Source organism: Hakea prostrata, chromosome 3, assembly GCF_041222555.1.
Source record: "Hakea prostrata isolate BN-2017 chromosome 3, UWA_Hpros_2, whole genome shotgun sequence".
Taxonomy (NCBI): domain Eukaryota; kingdom Viridiplantae; phylum Streptophyta; class Magnoliopsida; order Proteales; family Proteaceae; genus Hakea; species Hakea prostrata.
This window is the reverse complement of record NC_142602.1, coordinates 20032405-20052799: the sequence shown is the minus strand read 5'-3', so window position 1 is coordinate 20052799 and position 20395 is coordinate 20032405. Positions and strand designations below refer to the sequence as shown.

At 37.0% G+C, this 20395-nt stretch overlaps 1 protein-coding gene across 1 annotated transcript in view; it reads left to right on the top strand.

Annotated features, from left to right (window-relative positions):
- Positions 1–20395, top strand: part of LOC149021450 (alpha/beta-Hydrolases superfamily protein) — a 33499-nt gene that overhangs the window by 4124 nt on the left and 8980 nt on the right. The window contains exons 2-6 of the mRNA XM_089149681.1: positions 578–854; positions 1036–1221; positions 15519–15668; positions 16421–16888; positions 17915–20239. Coding sequence (XP_089005807.1) covers positions 578–854; positions 1036–1221; positions 15519–15668; positions 16421–16888; positions 17915–20239 — 3406 coding nt within the window. The remainder of the gene's footprint in view (positions 1–577; positions 855–1035; positions 1222–15518; positions 15669–16420; positions 16889–17914; positions 20240–20395) is intronic.

Below are 20395 nucleotides of genomic sequence, written 5' to 3'. Positions count from 1 at the left end.
AAATTTGCAGCAAGGTTTCAGACTTAGTAGTCTAAACCCTAGCCGAACCTAACCCTACCCCATTCCCACCCCAAGAACCATCCTCCAATCCTAATGCCATGTCAGTTGGGTATTTTAAACCCTAGTAGATTGTTGATTCACTTGAAGAGGATCTTGAGGGTGGACCTAGACCTAGGGCTTGCTTCAATCAATTAAACCCTAGATCCTGGTTCACTTCAGTGTGGTTGGATGCATTTTCCATTTCATAGACTACAAACCCAGTCAAATGGTTTGATGTATCTTGGTGTGCTAAATTTGCTTTATTTCTATAGCAATCTAAACATACGCCTTTTGACAAAAAGGGGGGAAAATTGCCAACAAAAATACCAGCAACATTGCACTGTACTTTCTGTTGTGAATTTTGAGAACGTCCGAATGAGGATCTGATGCAAGTTCCCTTAGTATCTGTTTAATTCTTCACTGCACTCAATAGACTTCTTTCACGGGTAAATCATTTATCCTCAGATCTTCTACAATATGCTGCAAATGAGAAAAGGAAAACTGATCGTAGAAACTCTCTACTACTTTCTTTATGTAGGTTATTTACAGCGGCAGACAGTGATGATGTCTGCACTGCTATACAGTTTGTAAACGGTGCAAGACCATGGACAACATTGATGGGTCTCGGCTGGGGATATGGTGCAAACATGCTGACAAAGTACCTTTCAGAAGTTAGAGAGAGAACACCTCTTACAGCTGCTGTATGCATCGACAATCCTTTTGACTTGGAGGAAGCAACAAGATCATCCCCTTACCATTTTACCATAGAACAAAAACTCAAAGGTGGACTGATTGATATTCTGCAGTCTAACAAGGTTGAACCTTTAAAGAATTCCATTTCTTAAATTTAATGTTTTATCCTTGACCTTATAGAAATAAAATGATGCTTGTAGAGTTCCAAATTTGAGGTTTGTTAGTTTGCTGTTTCATTTGATAACATTATTTCAAGCATCTACCACTAGTTGCTGACATGTGCAGAATTATATTTTTTTTTAGGAACTCTTTCAGGGGAGAGCGAAAGGGTTTAATGTGGAAAAGGCTCTTTCAGCCACATCCCTGCGTGATTTCGAGAAAGCCATATCCATGGTTTCTTATGGGTTTGAAGCTATTGAAGAATTTTATGCAAAATCTAGTACAAGATCATTGGTTGGGAAAGTGAAGATCCCTGTTCTCTTCATACAGGCATGCAGTCTATACCCATTATGCTATAATTATCTTGGAATTCCTATGCATTACGTTAGTGTTGTGTGTCAATACCTTTTCCATGTTCAGTAAACAATTAAGTTAGGAGTACTTTACACTTTCAAGGGGATTGGTTGTCATATATATGCCCATTGATTTAATATCCCCCCCCCCCATTTTGGGTTAGTCATTGATCTAGTATCTTAGGCTCTCTTGTGGATGAAACTATTACCATATGTGTCAAGGCACCAAGGCAATCCAAGGCGTGGAAGAATGCCAAAGCATAGGCAACCCACTTAGGTGATCAAGGTGCCTAAGTGTTATTTTCTATTTATGATATTCTCTAATGTTATTTAGTATGTTCCAGTATGTACCTTGTATTGTAAGAAATTAAGATTAAGCAACATCAAGTCATCAAAAATCAATATTAAGCCGCATTAAGTCGTCAAAGATCAACATGGAACTAGAAGATAGCAAAACTGAATGAGCAAGCCATTGGAAGTATAAACAATTAAACAAAAACAAACAATTTGGTTAATATCATTTTTGGAAATTCCGAAATTTCGAGCTGGCCTAAATGAAATGCCAATCGAAATCTGAAACTTGAAATATGTTGCTGAAACTTCAAAAATTCCAAGGGGTTGTACCGTAGGGGGGCTTTTGACTATGGATATGGATATGGTGGAGCATATGGTGTTTCATCTGTTGATTCCAATAGCATGTTTGTATATGGGTTTCGGGATAGATTACATGCATCATTTGTGGACTCCATCTTTGGATATCCATCAAATCTAGCACATCCAGTTATGCCAATTCAGCGACTAGGTTGCAGTCCATGGTCATAAGACACATTCCCTAGAGTAGGATATCCACTTTATGGTGATGATGCTACCTATAGAAGGGCAATGGCGGACTACATGGATAACTTTATCCGTACCATGTCATGGCTTGCTTATGCCTAATATTTAGAGTACTCCATGACCCATGGGATGGATCCAGCCTGACAAAGCAGCTTTTATTAGATTAGATTAGGTCTCATTTATTGTGATTTGTGTATATTTGTTATTATGGACCTCTGATATTTTGTATGATGTATCTTATTTATTCATTCAGTGTAATTTTTAACTGAGTATTGAATTCTACACTTCTACTTGTGATTAAATTCTACTTGTTCTTATATTTGTTGTTGCATTTAATGAAAATTTTAATATTCTCTTGCATAATATCCATATTCACATCATACTATCATACTACTATTATAAAAGCACGAACTCAAGAGACATGGCTACATTTTCGTTTCCTTAAATACCCTTATGTATTCAATCAATTAACACTTTAAGTCACTGATAAAGGATGTCTAAAATTGTAATTTTTAATGATAAGTATAATATAATTAATAATTACAATTATTATTAATAAATAATTAGTTGAGATTAATATTAATTAATACCACTACCTACTTTGAATTCTACCCACTCTATTGGAAATTGAAATAGTCTTTAAACACAAATTAAATAAATTATAATTAAAAAAATTAGCTTGCCTATTTTCATATTTCTTAGACTTATTATTAAGCACTAATATTTTTGGATCTAATAAATAATGCAACGATCTCCAAGATCTTGAAATTTCATCATTAATTACAGGTACATTAAATAATTATGTATATAAATTTAAATTCATAATAAATATAATTTTACCTATCCAGCTTCCTAGAAACAAATTTGGAAAGGCAAAAGATTAAATTGGGCATTCAATTATATCTATCCATTTCCAAGAAAAAAAATTCTTCATAACCGAATTATATGCCACATTGCCACTAAAGTCAGTCTATATGCCTTATAATTTGGCCAAGAATAGATAGCATGCTGTAATTTCAAATTATGAGATAGACTTTTATTTGATTTTAAATATTTACAATTAAACAAGTTCAAACAAATACAATGTAGAGGGTATTACTTTAGATCAAAATCCATGTCTACTTCTTCCTTAAAAAATGATAAGTCTTCTATTCACCTATAGTTCAATCGTAAAAAATCAATTTGCAAGATTACATCACACGTGTTTATGCACGTGCATCATTACTAATTTGTAAAAATGCATATTTTAGAACTCCAGTTTTGCCCACATACAACCATGCATTTTCCTATAAAGAACATCTCTTTGGGTTAGGTTTTAGGAAAAAATAATGCTTCCATTTTGTTTATTGGCCTCAAATTAGGCTACACCAAAAAAATCCCTCCCCCCTCAAAAAAAAAAAAAAAAAAAAACCACTGAAATTGACCATCAAAATCTGGTACAAAGTTGTTCTAGATTTTGCCAAAATTTTGGTGAAATTTCGAAATTTCACTAGTTTTGACCAGCTTAAAATGGAAAATTGAAACAAAATTTTTTACCTTGTTTATAAGTAATTAAAGTGCTCTTGATTTGGGAAATGTTTCGGTTGAAGTATATGCAAGTTTTTGGTTGTTTTACTGTTCACATGAACAGTATTATGTCAATGATGCTACTCTACTTTCTGTTTCTAATGTAAGAATCTTGCTACACAAGTTTTGGGAGTTTCTAGAAAGCATAGTTTTTATTTTCTGTTAGTTACTAATTTTAGAAATTGCTTTTTCAGTACTTTCTATTTTGGATAGATTTTATGAGTTAGAAGACTAGAAAATTTTGCACATAAGTTGTACTATTTGTTTCATTTTTTAGAGGGCAAGATGGCTTGCTTCTCAAGTCGTGATCTAGACTAGTGATATCTATAAATAAGATGCTGCGATTCTAGGAGTTCTAAGCTAGAATCACAAACTTATGTGATTCCTATCAATTCTTCTTCTTTTTTCTTCTTCTTCTTCTTCTCTCTCTCTCTCTCTCTCTCTCTCTCTCTCTCTCTCTCTCTCTCTCTTCTCTGTTTTTCCGTCTTCTCATTTCTTATTGTTATTGCACTGCTTTTGTTGATTAAAGTTTACTTTTCTAACATGGCATCAGATTTGTTTTTTATCAAAACAGTGTTGTTCTCAGTATTCTCTTCCGAAGTTCTATTTCGGTTTTCCTTGGTGTGCAGCCACCTACTGCTGCAACTGATATACTGTTAGATCAAGTATTAATGTAAACTGATCTTCCCCACCTATTACACCTTTGGAAGATCCCAGAACTTGGATCATATTTTGATATTTTTTTATCTCCTTTGTTAGCCTTTTGATTTTGCATACTGTAGTTTTTTGCTCTACCCTATTCGGTTCTGCACTCTGCAGAATTATTTTGTGGTTCTTCAAGTTCTGGGTTATTGGTTCGTGAGTTTATATTACAGATCATGGGATCTTTTGCTGGTTTCTAAAGATTTATTTGGGATGGCTACTGGTTTACATGGTTTGTTTCTTTGATGACTTATGAAGGACTCAAATAATACCTATCCATGCTACTAACAACCTATGGAATCTAGAGGAAGTTTGGTGTTGTTTCAGATTAGACTCACTTCATGTGATAGATTTTTGGGCAAGTTTCTTTAGTTGTTCTCTAAGATGAAGACTGGCTGTATGGTTCATATTGCAATCTTTTACGTGATGGTTCCTACATAAGCTTTTTTTGTGTCTTCTCTAAGGTGCAATCTACTTAGTATTGAATCCTTGGGCAGTTGTTTCCTTTTTATATAATAAGGATTGCGATTTACCTATCTGGCTGTGTTTGTATCTCAACTACTAGTTTGTAACCTATAATGTTATACAATGTTTCCTGTGAATCTTTGGGCTGCTGTTTCACTTAGGTTTCGGTTAATTAATCTATTTTAAAATTTTTCTTCTTGATTGACATCATTATCCCTTTCCTATCTTTAATTCCACCTTCTATACCCCTATTTTCATGAATTGGCTGCCTGTTACATCCTTCGTTTTTTTTTAAATGTTGTCAGTACCTTTTTTTCATTAGTTACCCATCTCTGTCATACTATATTAGAATCTTGCCATTAAGATTTTTTCCCCTTCTAAGGACAGCCTAGTTCCTTTCATGTCCATCACTTTTTTATTTACAAATAGCCTCTTGAAAAAATTGATTTATTACAGATTTGCCATTGGGCTTATATATTTACCAGTAACCCCCTGAAAAAATTCTGGTTTAGTACAATGTTGTTGTTATCTTAATCTACCATAGGGAGAGTTTGCAAGTTGTTTCTTGGATTCAGACTTGCTAGACGAATGAAGATTATATTTACCATAAAAGTCTCATTGGAAATTGTTGCTTGGGATCTTTTTATACTGGATATTGGTTTGTCATTAATTGTCCACGTGTAATGCTACACATGAGGGGGGGGAATGGTGCCTTATTCTATATCTACTTAAGGTGTGCTGAAAGATATTATTTGTGAAGATCTTTGTCCTCCAAAGGTGGTATTCTATAACAATACCTTTACATACCTACCATTACCTATCTTTACCTATACTACCTTTTACGTATTTGGTCTGCAGGAACCTATACTGTCTTTTACCTACCTCCTTGGTCCGTAGTAACCCACAATACCTTACCTATTTGGTCTGCAGTAACCTATGTTGTCTTTTATCTATCTATTTGGTCCGCAGTAACCAATACTTCTGTTTACCGACCCACACTTGACCAATTACTTGCCTTCTTGCGAAGCGCTTATATGAACATTGGAAATGTTTTTGTTTTTTAAAAATATAAAAGTTAGGCTAGCCAACATAGTTTTTTTTGTGTTAGGTAGAGCACAAAGCAAGCTATCTAACTGTTGAAAACATGGACTGAGGTTTCCTAATTAGAATAAGATTATGTTTCCTAATAAGTCTAGAGTTTTATTTCTATTTGTTTTATATTTCATTTTCCTACTTAGTATAGGGCTTAACTTAGTTGTAACTATAAATACCCTATTGGGGTCTTGTGAATAATATAGTTTTAGAGGAGCAATTCTCACATTACAACATGGTATCAAAGCAAGGTTTTGTTTTCATCCTACAGAGGTGCTGTAGAAAAAAATTTTGAAGTCGTTATTCACGTGTTTGTTTTCTTTTCGGGTATCCTGGAAATGTATATTGGGTGACTAAGTGCATGTCTAGGAAAATTTTGTCTGAGGAGTTTGGTATTTAAGCGGACCAGTTGTGTCCTTCCAGTCTTTCCTGGTGTACTTTGATTCAACAATATACCAATTGGAGGTAATCTGAAGAGATATTTTTCATGTGAATTAGTGGGAGTAATTTTGAAAATATTTCAGGGACTTTTTGAATAATTTCTCCTTACGATGATGGATGATCCCATATCTCCTTTATCTGGTACATCTGAAGAGTCTCCCATGTCTTCCATTTATAAGGATCGTGATTTTCTCCGCATCAGATAACCACTGTGAAACTTAATGGGACAAATTATCTTAAATAGTCTCATTCAGTTTCCCTCGTTGTTGGTGATTGTGGTCTTATGGGCCATCTTGATGGGACTTCTACAAAACCTTCGACACCTGGTCTGCAACTTTTCAAGTGGTGTACAGATGAATGCTTGATATGGGTTTTCTTATCAACTCCATTGAATCTAGCATAGCAGAGAGTTATCTCCTCCTTCCTGATGCGACAACTATTTGGAAAGTTACTAAAGATATATACTCCAGAGTTGGCAATGATGCACAGTGCTTTGAAATTAGACAGAAAATCAATCAGTTACAGCAGAAGGACCTTCCTCTTTCTCAATACTATAACACTCTTCGGGGATATTACCAGACTTTAGATTTCTATGGGAAGTTTACACCGAAGAATGCTGAAGATGCTATTGCCTATCAACAATGGGAAGATAAACAGAGAATTTATAATTTTTTGGCAGGATTGAATATAGAATTTGATCAAATTCGCGCACAAATCCTTTTTAGAGAGCCTTTCCCTTCTTTGGCTTAAGCCTATGCCATGGTAAATACCGAGGACAGTCGAAAGACAGCTATGGTACACACTCAAACATCTAATAGATCTGCATTGGTGGCTGGTTATGGCAATAATAAATCTAGTTCTTGTAATTTTCGCCCTCCAGTAAAGTGCGAGTATTGTGGAAAAGAGCGTCATACAAAGGACAACTGTTGGAAGTTGCATGGACATCCAACAAATTCCTATGGAGGTAGAAATGGAATCAAGGGTAGTAATCAAACATCTGCAAATCAAGCCAGTTCTGACACCCTGAGTACTCCAACACCTCTTTCCTCAGATGAGCTCCAACACTTTCGCCAATTGATGTCCAGACTTGACTCAACTTCTCCAGTACCTGACTTCTAGTACGAGTATAGCCTTTGTCATTGATCCCTTTGTTGATCCACAAATCCCCACAGGTATTTTTGGTTGTCACAATGTCAATTTGATTTATCCCTCCTGGGTAATCGACTCTGAGGCAACCGACCATATGATAGGCTCATCTACTTTGTTTCATACTTATTCATCTGTCCCTATTGCTCAGGATGTTTGAATGGTTGATGGGTCTCTCTCCCCTATCTTTGGGAAATGATCTATTATCTGTTTGCCTTCTCTTACCTTATCTAATGTCATGCATGTTCCTAAGTTTTTGGCTAATCTTTTATCTATTAGTAGCCTTACTCGTGATATGAACTGCAAAATAACTTTCTTTCCTTCTCATTGTGTGTTTCAAGACTTGGAAATAGGGCTTACGATTGGCAGTGATAGACAGAAAGGGGGGCTCTACTTAATGGATGGGTCCCCATCAGCTCTTTCTACGGTCTCCAGTTCCACCTCCCCTGCACTTTTTACCTTATTACAGTGGCATAGTCGTCTTGGCCACGTTCCTTTACCTATTTTGTCCAAATTATTTCCTGATCTGTTTAAAAGGTACAATTTGAATGATTTTTATTGTGAGGCATGTATTTTGGCCAAACAGACCAGGCATGTTTACCCTATTTTAGATAATCGTAGTAAAATTCATTTTTCAGTCATTCACTCTGATGTGTGGGGTCCTTCTTGGACTATGTCTGTATCTGGTCATAGATAGTTTGTTACCTTTATTGTTGTACTAGGATCACATGGGTTTACTTCACCAAAAAAGTGACGTTTTCTCGTGCTTTCAAAATTTTCATAATATGATTAGGACTCAGTTTAGGGCGACAGTCAAAATCCTTCGTACGGATAACGAAATTGAGTACTTGGGTGGCGTATTCCCTTCCTACTTAGCAAACCATGATATCATACACTAAACTAGTTGCGTTGACACTCCACCTCAAAATGGGGTTGCCGAACGCAAGAATAGACATCTACTTGAGGTAGCACGTTCCCTCATGTCTTATATGCATGTGCCTCTTCGGTTTTGGGGTGAAGCCATTCTTACTGCGGCATATCTAATTAACCGAATGCCTTCCGAGTCTTAGACCAACGCTGTCCCCTTGAGGTTCTTTTAGGTACACCAGTCTTTACAGTCTTACCTAAAGTTTTTGGATGTGTTGCCTTTGTCCGGAACCACCATGTTCATGGAAAGTTAGATCCTTTTGGGTTAAAGTGCATTTTCTTGGGTTATCCTCCTACACAAAAGGGGTATAAGTGTTATCATCCTAGTTCTCGTCATTTTTTCGTCTCTATGGATGTTTTGTTCCAGGAACAAATTCCTTTTTTTTCCCCCTACACCTCTTCAGGGGGAGAGTTTTAGTGAAGAGTTTCCAGTGTTGATTCCTCCTTTCAATATTTCTCCTGAGATTCCTGTAGATGATCCTCCTTTGGAAGATGGAATGACCGGACAGGAACAGCTGGTGGATGATATACATGGGGAGAATAGACCTTTGAAGACCTATAAAAAAAAGCAACAAATGACCCCCTTCTGAATCAAGCCAGTCAAAAGCTTTGGTTCCTGGCCCTGAATAATCCGTTCCTCCAGGTGAGTCTTTCTTTGACCCTTCTTCTAATCCTACTTTGGACTTACCAATTGCATTAAGAAAGCAGCCTCGAACTTGCACCACACATCCTATTTCCAATTATGTTTCATATCAGTCTCTATCTCCAGAATTTCAAAGTTTTATTTCCTCTTTGTCCTCTACTTCTATTCCTAACACTTGGCAGGAGGCATTATCTCACTCAAACTGAAAAGAAGCTATAGATGAGGAAATGCAGGCTTTGGAAAAAAACAAAACGTGGGACATGGTGACTTTGCCCATAGGAAAGTAGACTGTTGGGTGCAAATGGGTGTTTGTGATCAAGTACAAGGTAGATGGGATTGTTGAAAGGTACAAGGCAAGATTGGTGGCCAAAGGTTTCACTCAAACTTATGGCGTTGACTACCAGGAGACATTTGCCCCTGTTGCCAAGATGAACACAGTTCGTACTATTATTTCATGTGCAATTAATAAAGGGTGGAGTTTACAACAATTAAATGTGAAGAATGCCTTTTTGCATGGAGATCTCCAAGAAGAGGTATATATGGATATACCACCCGGGTATTCTACTACAAAGACTTATAGGAAAGTGTGCAAGTTAAAGAGGGCTTTATATGGGTTGAAGCAATCTCCAAGAGCGTGGTTTGGAAGGTTCCATAAGGCAATGATATCTAATGGCTATAAGCAGAACAATGCAGACCACACTTTGTTTATTAAAAGAGATGGTTGCCACACTACTATACTTTTAGTATATGTGGATGATATTGTGATCACAGGTAATAGTGAGGATGAGATTTCAGCATTAAAGACTTTTTTGGGAACTGAATTTGAGATAAAAAATATGGGAAAACTAAGATATTTCCCAGGTTTAGAGTTGGCATATTCTATTAGCGGTGTATCTCTATCCTAGAGGAAGTATACATTGGATCTTCTCGAGGAAACTGGAATGCTAGGATGTAAGCCTGTTGAGACTCCTATTGAGCCTAACCTACACTTGAAGGCAAAGGCAGGAGAACCAGTTGACAAGATAAGGTATAAAAAATTAGTGGGAAAGTTGATCTATCTATCTCACACTAGATCTGACATCACATTTGCAGTTAGTCTTGTTAGCCAATATATGCATGATCCCTATTCCTCACATTTGGATGCAGTATATCGGATCTTGAGATACTTGAAGACTACTTCAGGAAAAGGAATTTTAATTTCAGCTTATGGACATTTGAAGATTGAGGCATATACAGATGCAGATTGGGCAGGATGTCTAGATGATAGGAGGTCTACATCTGGGTATTGTGTATGTGGGAAGTAACCTTGTGACTTGGAGAAGTAAGAAACAGGCTGTAGTTGCTTGGTCTAGTGCCGAGGCCGAGTTTAGGGCGATTGCTCAAGGCATTTGTGAGGTACTATGGCTTAAAGGGCTGCTTCAAGAGTTTGGGATAGATTTGGAGGTTCCTATACAGTTATACTTAGATAGTAAGTCAGCAATCAGCATAGCTCATAACCCAGTACAGCATGATAAGACTAAGCATGTGGAGATTGACAGACATTTCATCAAAGAGAAGCTTGAGGTTGGGCTGATCCATATCACCTTTGTTACTTCAAACGAGCAACGGGCTGATGTGCTCACAAAGAGCTTGAGCATGAAGATATTCAATTACATTATGAGCAAGTTAGGCATGATAAATATCTATGCTCAAACTTGAGGGGGAGTGTTGAAAACATGGACTAAGGTTTTCCTAATTGAAATAGGATTATGTTTTCTAATAAGTCTAGAGTTTTATTTCTATTTGTTTTATATTTCCTTTTCCTACTTAGTATAGGGCTTAACTAGGTTGTAACTATAAATACCCTATTGGGGTCTTGTGAATAATATACTTTTAGAGGAGCAATTCCTCACATTACAACACTAACCAATCCTAGATTGCTTACATCTGATTTATATTGAAGGGGTGATATTTTAGTCATAGTTTACTTTTGCATGTGAATTCTGTCAAAGTCTCTCTTAATGAAAATAACTTTTTAGACATGAAAGTAATGTATTTTTTACTGCACTTTTGGTTTTGAGTAATGCTTTACCATATTAAGATATTGGAATTTTTAGATTTGAGAAAAAAACCCAGCATTATAAGTTGAAAAGTACACCTATTGAAAATCCAATTTTATTTTTGTCTTCAAATGTGGGGTTGTCTCTTCATCCGTTTGGAATTTGATGTTTTAACTATTTTATTGAATTGAAACAGGTCCTCCCCCCCCCCCCCCCCCCACCTCCAATATCTTTGAATAATATATGTAGTAAATCAATACCAGATTTTCTGTGTCCCAAATAATATTCGGGGTAAAAAAGAATGAAATACCAAATTTAAAAACATTTATTAAAAATGCTACTAAAGCAATGCTTTGACAGTTATAAATGTTTCTTCTTGGAGAATCTGTGTTAAGGGTGGCTTGCTGCAAAGCTCGCTGCTGAGGGAATGTTTTCCTAGTTTATGTGGTCAATGCTTTCCACAGTGTTCTTAAGAAAATTTTTAGTGACTTTCAGTTTCTCCTGTTTTGGGTCAAACGTGTCGATTGTGAACCTCAGGGTGTTATATGCAGTAAGGATTGTTCAGGAACTGTACGATTGACTAGTTGCCTTACATTATAATTTATCTTTTTACCTTTCTCTTCCCTAGGGAGGCGTATGCAATTCCTGGCATTTAGTAATGAAGTAATGCAATTCCTGGCATTTAGTAATGAAGTAATATAGGCATGTCTGGAGACAATACTTCAGCATACAACAACATTGCACCATTTTCTTCAACCTCCTGATTTCATCTTTTCCCTTAGTCCCTTTTAAACACCCCTTAACTTCCAACCAGAGGGAGCTGCTCCAGTCATCATGATGTGGTAAAGCAATTGTGGCATCTGTATGATATTGTTCTGACTAGCCTTGCTGAAACACTTAGAGAGCTGAATGTCAGAGGCCCTGAGCATGTTCACCATGGCAACATATCAGTCCCCACCTTCTACAGTCATCCCTTTGTTTCTGTTTTTTTTTCTTTTCTTTTCCCCCTTCAGTTTACTGCTTTGGTTGCTACTCCCAATTTTCCTTGTTGTGTGTGTAGATATGGCTTCTTGAACGCTTGGAATTGATTCCTCCTTTGAAGACCTGCAGTGGTTCTCTGTGCTTCCATATTTGAACATGAGTAGAAACTGCCAACACTCGACATTTTAGGGTGTTTCCAATACAGGAAGCTCCCACTACAGCAGGTCTGGGAATGAGCACATGTAGGCAGTCTTATCCCTCTTTAAGGAGAGGCTATCTCCGGATTCAAGTGCCAATGTTTTTACTGGTTAAAAGTTAATACAGACGTTGTTTACTGAGTTCGTAATGTTCTTCTGTCAACGACTCAACCTATTTTTAAATTTCAGCACTGACAATCCAACCCCTTGAAGTTATTGTTATAAAACAAGCATTAAATAATCAAAACAGCAGCTGAACTTGAACAAAGAAAAGAGAGAAGAAGAAGAAGAAGAAGAGAAGAGAGATGAAGAACTAGTAGAAGAGGCTGGTGATTCTTGCTTAAAAGTCTAGAATCATAGAGCACTTTTATTTATAGCTTCTAATGAATCTAATATAACTTGAGAGACAAGTAATTGTCCTCTAGAAAAAGGAAACAAAATATTACAGCTTTAGTAACTTCCTAACTCCTAAAATAGAAAGTTCTGAAAATAGAAACTACCACCAAAATAGAAACTATGCTTTCTAAAAACTCCCAAAACTTATGTAGCAAGACTCCTACATTAGAAATAGAAACTATGCAGTTTTTACTGTTCACGTGAACAGTAAAAACATATTTTTTATTGTTCACGTGAATAGTGTCGTGAACAGTAAATAGCCCAAGTGTATATACTTCAACACTCCCCCTCAAGCTGAAGTGTACACAAAGAAAACTTCAGCTTGCACAATAAGAATAAACTTGAAAAGTAGCACCAATCTTGAATCGTGTAGCAATGGCAGACGTCAATAAACACTGAGAAAACTTCACCCAAGAGATAATCAACACCAACTTAAAAAAACTTTAATTCTTCATGTCAATAGAACCATCAAATAATAAGAACAATCGACAATGTTGAAGACGAACAAAGTCCATAAGTATAACAGGATCAAAGATATTATCCATATAATGCCGGTAGTAGGAGAAATATCCACACTAAATCTTCAAAATTGCAACTCCAATGTCCACAACTATAGAAGGATCAAAGACACCATCCACATAATGCTGGTAGTAGGGAGAAATATCCATACTAAATCGTCAAAATTACAACTCTAATGTCCATATAAATGCTTCACAAAAAGGCAAGTAATAGGCAAAGTATAGGTAGGTAAAAGGCAATATTGATTACTGTGGACCAAGTAAGTAGGTAAAAGACAGTATAGGTTACTGTGGACCAAGTAGGTAAGGTAGTATGGGACAATATGGGTTACTGCGGACCAAGTAGGTAAGGTAAAAGACATTATGGGTTACTGCGGACCAAGTAGGTAAGGTAAAAGATAGTATGGGTTACTGCGGACCAAGTAGGTAAGGTAAAAGACAATATGGGTTACTGCGGACCAAGTAGGTAAGGTAGTATGGGTTACTACGGACCAAGTTGTTAGGTAAAGGACAATATAGGTAAAGACATGTAATGATATCGTTGTAGAATGCCATAAGTTGAGGATAAAGATCTTCACAAATAGTATCCATCAGCACATCTTGAGTAGATATAGAATAAGGTACCATTCTCCCCCTCACGTGTAGCATTACACGTGGACAATTAATGATGACCAATGACAAGCATCTTAAAGTATGAACACAAAAGAAACCCAAGAAGGAAAAGTAGCAGCCACATAGCAGTGTATTACTCACCAATAAAGTTGATCAACCAGCAGAAAATAGTCTCACAGGACAAAGTCTTGTGCACCAAGGGGGAAAAAAATTCTGGACCACCGCTAACCCTTAGGCAAGAGCAAATTAGATCAGGAAAAAAAAATATATTGAACCAGCTTGGAATCTCAAAATTGCAGTAGTCGTTGCAGCAATCCACTTGGAAGAAGTGCAATAACAGTTGCTGCAGTAGCAGATAATATCAAATCTCGGACCATAGCAGCAAACTTCTGCTAGATTTGAAACTCTAACAGATCTCGATATGAAGAAAAAATAGTCCTCTAGGTCTTTGTAGAAGTATTAGATAAAAAGAAGGCTAAACTTGATTCTGAAATAAACAACAGAAGAAGTAGTAAAGCAAGAAGGTAGCAACAGAATTTTTCAGAAGAGAGAAATTCAATGAAATAGGGGTACTAGTATACGACTTGCAACTAAACTTATAGCACAAACAATGGAAGACAATACTTAGGTCTTGCAATCCGAATTATGGGCATATCTTTGCAAGAATCAAGAGGAATCCCAAGACATCAGTATAGTGCAGATTGAACTTCAGATTTGCACACAAGAAAAGGGTAGTAGCAGCCTCAGTTGAATCAAATAGGTAGACATATCCCTAGAAAGCTTAGGGCCTTTTTGTAGTATTAATACATTGATACTTAGTGCTTCAAAAGTTAAAGAAGAAGGACAGCCATGCACAATTACTGCTGCGAAGGTTGGGGCTGCCCTAAATAAGAAAAAGGAAAAAAAGAAGAAGAAAAAAACTAGGCAGCCAAGAGAGAGCAAACGGTCCCTAAGTTGATTAAACTTGCTCTGATGCCATGTTAGAAAACAAGCATTAAATAATCAAAACAGCAGCTGAACTTGAACAAAGAAAAGAGAGAAGAAGAAGAAGAAGAAGAAGAGAGAAAGATGAAGAACTAGTAGAAGAGGCTGGTGATTCTTGCTTAAAAGTCTAGAATCACAGAGCACTTTTATTTATAGCTTCTAATGAATCTAATACAACTTGAGAGACAAGTAATTGTCCTCTAGAAAAAGGAAACAAAATATTACAGCTTTAGTAACTTCCTAACTCCTAAAATAGAAAGTTCTGAAAATAGAAACTACCACCAAAATAGAAACTATGCTTTCTAAAAACTCCCAAAACTTATGTAGCAAGACTCCTACATTAGAAATAGAAACTATGCAGTTTTTACTGTTCACGTGAGCAGTAACACAGATTTTACTGTTCACGTGAACAGTAAAAAACAGATTTTTACTGTTCACGTGAATAGTGTCGTGAACAGTAAATAGCCCAAGTGTATATACTTCAACAGTTATATTATGGTCTTGCCTTTGCAATGGAATCTCATGCCTTTTTTATTTAAAAATAAATTGACGCTTCTTTTCAGCTTCTTTTTATATAGTACATAAAATTCTGTGCAAAAAATGAGCTGTTTGTTGTTTTCATCTTAGCTTATACTGTCAAGAACATCAACTAGCTCTATAGTGCATGATCATAATAATTTTATTCTCTTTAACTGATTATATTTGCCAAAAATTTTTCCCTCTATCAGAGTGATGATGGGATGGTACCTGTATTCTCTATTCCGCGTAATTCAATCACAGAAAACCCATTTACAAGCCTACTTCTCTGCTCTAGTTCACCTCCTACTAGTAGAAGTGATATTTCAGCTCTATCTTGGTGCCAGCTTCTTGCCATTGAGGTTATCTCGTGTACTTTTCCCCTTCCTATTAGAAGAAATTTTTGATATTATTTTAAATGCATTTACTATTTATTTCAAGTTTAGGGTAGTGCATACTTATACAGGAAGTGCAAACGATACATAATAATGAATCTATGATGCTTTTGAAGAAATTTTCAAAGGGTATTATTTGATTATGATTGAACACATGGTTCATCTGATACACATAACTAAAATTTTTAATTGTGATTAATCTTCAGATATGAACCAGCAGTGATCAGGGGCTTCTTTGATTGGACCCCCCAAAGCTCAACGCATTAGTTGAAAACTTGAGAGCTGATCATTGGATGTTTTTATTATTTCTAGACTTGTCAATGTTAATCCTTGTGTTCCTATCCTTCATACTCCCAAGGGACTAGATAGGGGGATCCATTTCCATGAGATGTGCCTCTGGCCCCAGGGAGGGCTGGACTACTGCCCAGACAGTAAGGAGTAGTTTCAGTTCAGGTGGTTCTTTCAACTTCACCGCTGCAGTTTGAATACATGTTTGATCTCTTGTGGAGCTGCAAACTCCAAAAATAACCTTGTACATTTCAACGTCTTTTGCTAATTCCCTCCTTTTTAGTGGTGGTGGTTCATTGTCATTGGCTATCTAAATTTATGCCTCTAGTATTGTGGTTGTGCTCTATTGATGGCCTCTGTGATGACAACATGCAGATATAGTGAAGCTCATCTTGCCTGTGTTCTGATGTGTATATATTTGGGCTTTGTAGTGGCTTACAGCTGTTGAACTTGGATTCCTGAAGGGTCGACATCCTCTTCTGAAAGATGTGGATGTTACTATCAATCCTTCAAAAGGTTTAGCTGTGATTGAACCAAATGCATCAGATAGGGGTAGGAAGAAAAACTTCTTGAATCCTACCCACTCTGATGCTTTAAATGGATATTCAGTTGGTCCAACGAGTAATGTGATTGGAAAGTCTGATACCGCTCCCAGAGCTCGTTTAAGATCTGGAAGGTATTTAGAAAGGAAGATAAAAGTTCAAGATGAAGGACAAGAAAAACTTCTAGATGATTCTGTTTCACAGCAGAATAGTTCAATGCATGCAGAATCAGTTGAACAGGAGGGGGATGATCCAGTAGATAGTGAACGAGGCCAAGTGCTGCAGACAGCAAAAGTGGTTATTAACATGCTCGATGTAACTCTGCCTGGTACACTTGCAGAAGAACAGAAGAGGAAGGTATAGCTTTGTAATTCTTATATTTCCGTAGGTACTAGCTCTATGGTTACGTGTCAATATTTTCCCTTTTTTCCTGTAATGTTGCAATTGTTTCTTTTGGTTGGCGATGTATATTACTTTGTTGATCCCTTTTTCATATAACCATGTAGACTTTTTTAAACCTTCGGGATAAGTTTTATGACATGACTAGGTGAAGAATAATGGAACTCTACATTCTATGGTGGTTTCAGTTTGATGTTTACAATGTTCTTCTTTGTTATATTCTATGGCTTACATTGTACTTGCATGGTTTTTAGCATGCAAGATTATTGAACAATTTTATGTTTTGTTGGAGATCTCTTATTCATTTCCATTTATAGTTGCTTGCATCATTATTCTTGGCCATCTATTGGAAATCGACCATGGAAGGGCTACTGTCTTAGTGGTTTCTGTTGTGACCAAAGACAGCAAACAAAGGCTGCAACCCAGTGCAAGCCCAGCTTTCACAGGGTCCCAGGTGGGTGGACTCTAGTCAGTCCTAAACTTCAGCATGGAACCCTGTAGATTCTCTTATATTATCACTTTGCAGATCATCACAGGAAGCCTTAGTTGCAGAAAGTGTTAGTTACTTAGACCCAGGGAACCTAACATTAAATCCTACCAGCGTGAGTTTTGGCCTTGTTAATCTGTGTTGTGTCTCGTACTGGTTGACCACCGTTCTCTAGAGAAAGAGAACTAGGGGAAAAAATGGCATGGCAGTACAATACATCCACTATAGCATTTTATGTTCATTTCATCTTTAGTGATTTCTTGCAATCCTGTTACATCTGTCCATACTTTTTTCTCAATAAATGTTGTTTGTGATTTTGCATTTTCTTGGATTGTTTCTTTGAAGTATTCTATAATTTGTTTCCATGGGTATTGAATTTCTTGGATTCATCAGAATGGTTTGCCTCCTTGCAAAGCTTTCATCACAGTTTATTATTATTACTATTATTATTTATTGCTATGTGTATTTTAGATAAAATTTTCCATGTTGCCATGCAGGTCCTGGAAGCTGTGGGACAAGGAGAAACAGTGATGAAAGCTTTGCAAGGAGCTGTACCGGAAGACGTTCGTGGAAAGCTTACAGCTGCTGTTTCAGAAATTGTGCAAACTAAGGGAACAGATTTAAATCTTGATAAGTTCATGATGATTGGTAGGGCTTATAGTTTATCAGAGCGGAAGTCTAAGGCCCTTGAGAAAGCTGTGGGTCCCTTTAGCTCTGAAAATGGGTCAAGTAGCGGTAACTCTTCAGATCTTGTGGAAAGAGTTGATGAACTGCATGCTGCTTCAGACAACAATCAGTCCGGAATGGAGAAACCAGTTGGGGGAACAGAATTAGAGGTTCATAATTCATCAAAATCTTCGAGATCTGTTGATCTAGATGTGACTGCTCATCTAGATGCTCCTAATTCAGGAAAGAAGGATACTCAGGACACAGAGCCGAACCGTGGAAAAGGTGAGTTAACAATAGAAAGATCTGTGCAGGTCTCTGAACATGAAGAAACAATTTCAGAAACGGCAACTAATGAGAAGACAGGTGGCACTGAGGAAGTGCAGGGAAAGGTGAACCAAGGAAATGGGATAGTTCACATTAGTGCAAAGGAAGTGAATGATAATAGGACTACTGAAGATAAAAATTCAGATGGTTCAGTTGAACAAAGTAAGCAAATTTCTTCCACAAAGTCTCAAGAAGCCTCGGCATCTCCTCATACAGAGCCAAAGGAAAACGTGGGCAACAATAACCAGGTAAATGAAGAAAAAAACATGCAGCCTATGACAGACCAAAATAAGCAAGGGGGTACCAAACCTGAGGAAACGTCTCCATCCTTTTTACAAGCTCCTAATCCTCCCTCTTTAAATGTCTCACAGGCATTAGATGCCTTGACAGGTCTGGATGATTCCACTCAAATGGCTGTCAACAGTGTTTTTGGAGTTATAGAAGATATGATTACTCACTTGGAGGAAAAAGACAACAGAAATGATGGGAAGGAAGACAGGACTAAGGATAAGACTGAGGACAGGGTTGGGGTTGAGAATGATAAACCTGGTCCTGCATCTGAGCCCTCTGCCATCAGGGAACACAAATCTGAAATTGAAGAAGAAAGGAAGAAGGAAATGAGCTCAGAGTCCAATCAGTTGCAATCATGTGATAATCCTGTAGACAATTCCTCTGAAAAATATGTGGAAATTCATCAAGACACAAGAAATGGATGGGATGAGAGGACACTCTCAGACAATTGTAGTTCGCTTTATAAAAGCTCTACTGGTGGTTTGGGGGGATGTTTCAATGGTAACAGAATAAATAAGGAGGATAACAGGAAGAAAGAAGATTTGTCAAGATCCAAATTTTTGGGAGGGAATTTCAATATATCTAAGCCAGTACAAAAATTTACACAACATGTAACTATAAATCCATACAGAGATCCACTGTACAGTGAAGACTTAAATAAGTATTTTCTTTCAAAAATGTCAAACACTAAATCCCTAGATTTGGATACAACCACTGATTTATTGCTTGACTACATTCCAGAAGAGGGACAATGGAAGCTCTTTGATCAACCAGGAAACCCTAGAAATTTGGGAGTTGACCATAAGGGTCAGGATATCCACTCAGCACCAGATGAATACGAGACAGATAAAATCATTGAACCATCCTATGTTATATTAGAAACTGAAAAAGAAATGCAACAGATTGAAGAATATGAGGCAGTAGAAGATTTTAATCAGAAAGCTAAAATTGGTCCTGATGTATCTTCGGAGAAAGCATCACAATTTATTAAGAGTATTATACTGGATTCTTTAAAAGTTGAAGTTGGCAGGAAGCTAGGTGAATCTACTGTGAAAGCAATGGAACCTGATCTCGGTCAAGATTTGGAGCAAGTCTCAAACACAGTGAGCCTGGCAATAGGACAGAGGGGAGAGCTGGTCTGCTCTTTGGCAAGTAAAGACCCTGCTTCCAGGAAGTTTGGCACAATTAATGCAGAGATTATTATAGATACAATTTCTTCTGCTGTGCAGCATACGAAATATTTGGTTAAAGTGTTGCCAGTAGGTGTCATTATAGGCTCCACCTTGGCAGCTCTGCGAAAGCACTTCGATGTAGCTACAATGGATCAAGCTGACATGGAGGTAGAAGATTATGTTCAAGTTGGTGAGATGGGTAACCATCATAAATCTGTTGAAAAGAAGGTTCGATTTTCTTACATGGATAACTCAAAAATAACAGTTGAAGAGAAAGTTCAGAGAGGTCGTGTAAAGAATGATACAATGATGGTTGGTGCTGTTACAGCTGCCCTGGGAGCATCTGCTATGATGGTACACCAACAGGTAACTACTCTGCAACCTTGAGAAGCTTGGTGCAGCTCTTATGTCATGATTCTGACAGGTTCTTTTCAGCCTTAATAATAAGTATTCTTTACAATATATTAAGATAAGCTGCTGAGTGGTTTTATCAGATTTGTTTCCTGAATCCAAGCATTTTTC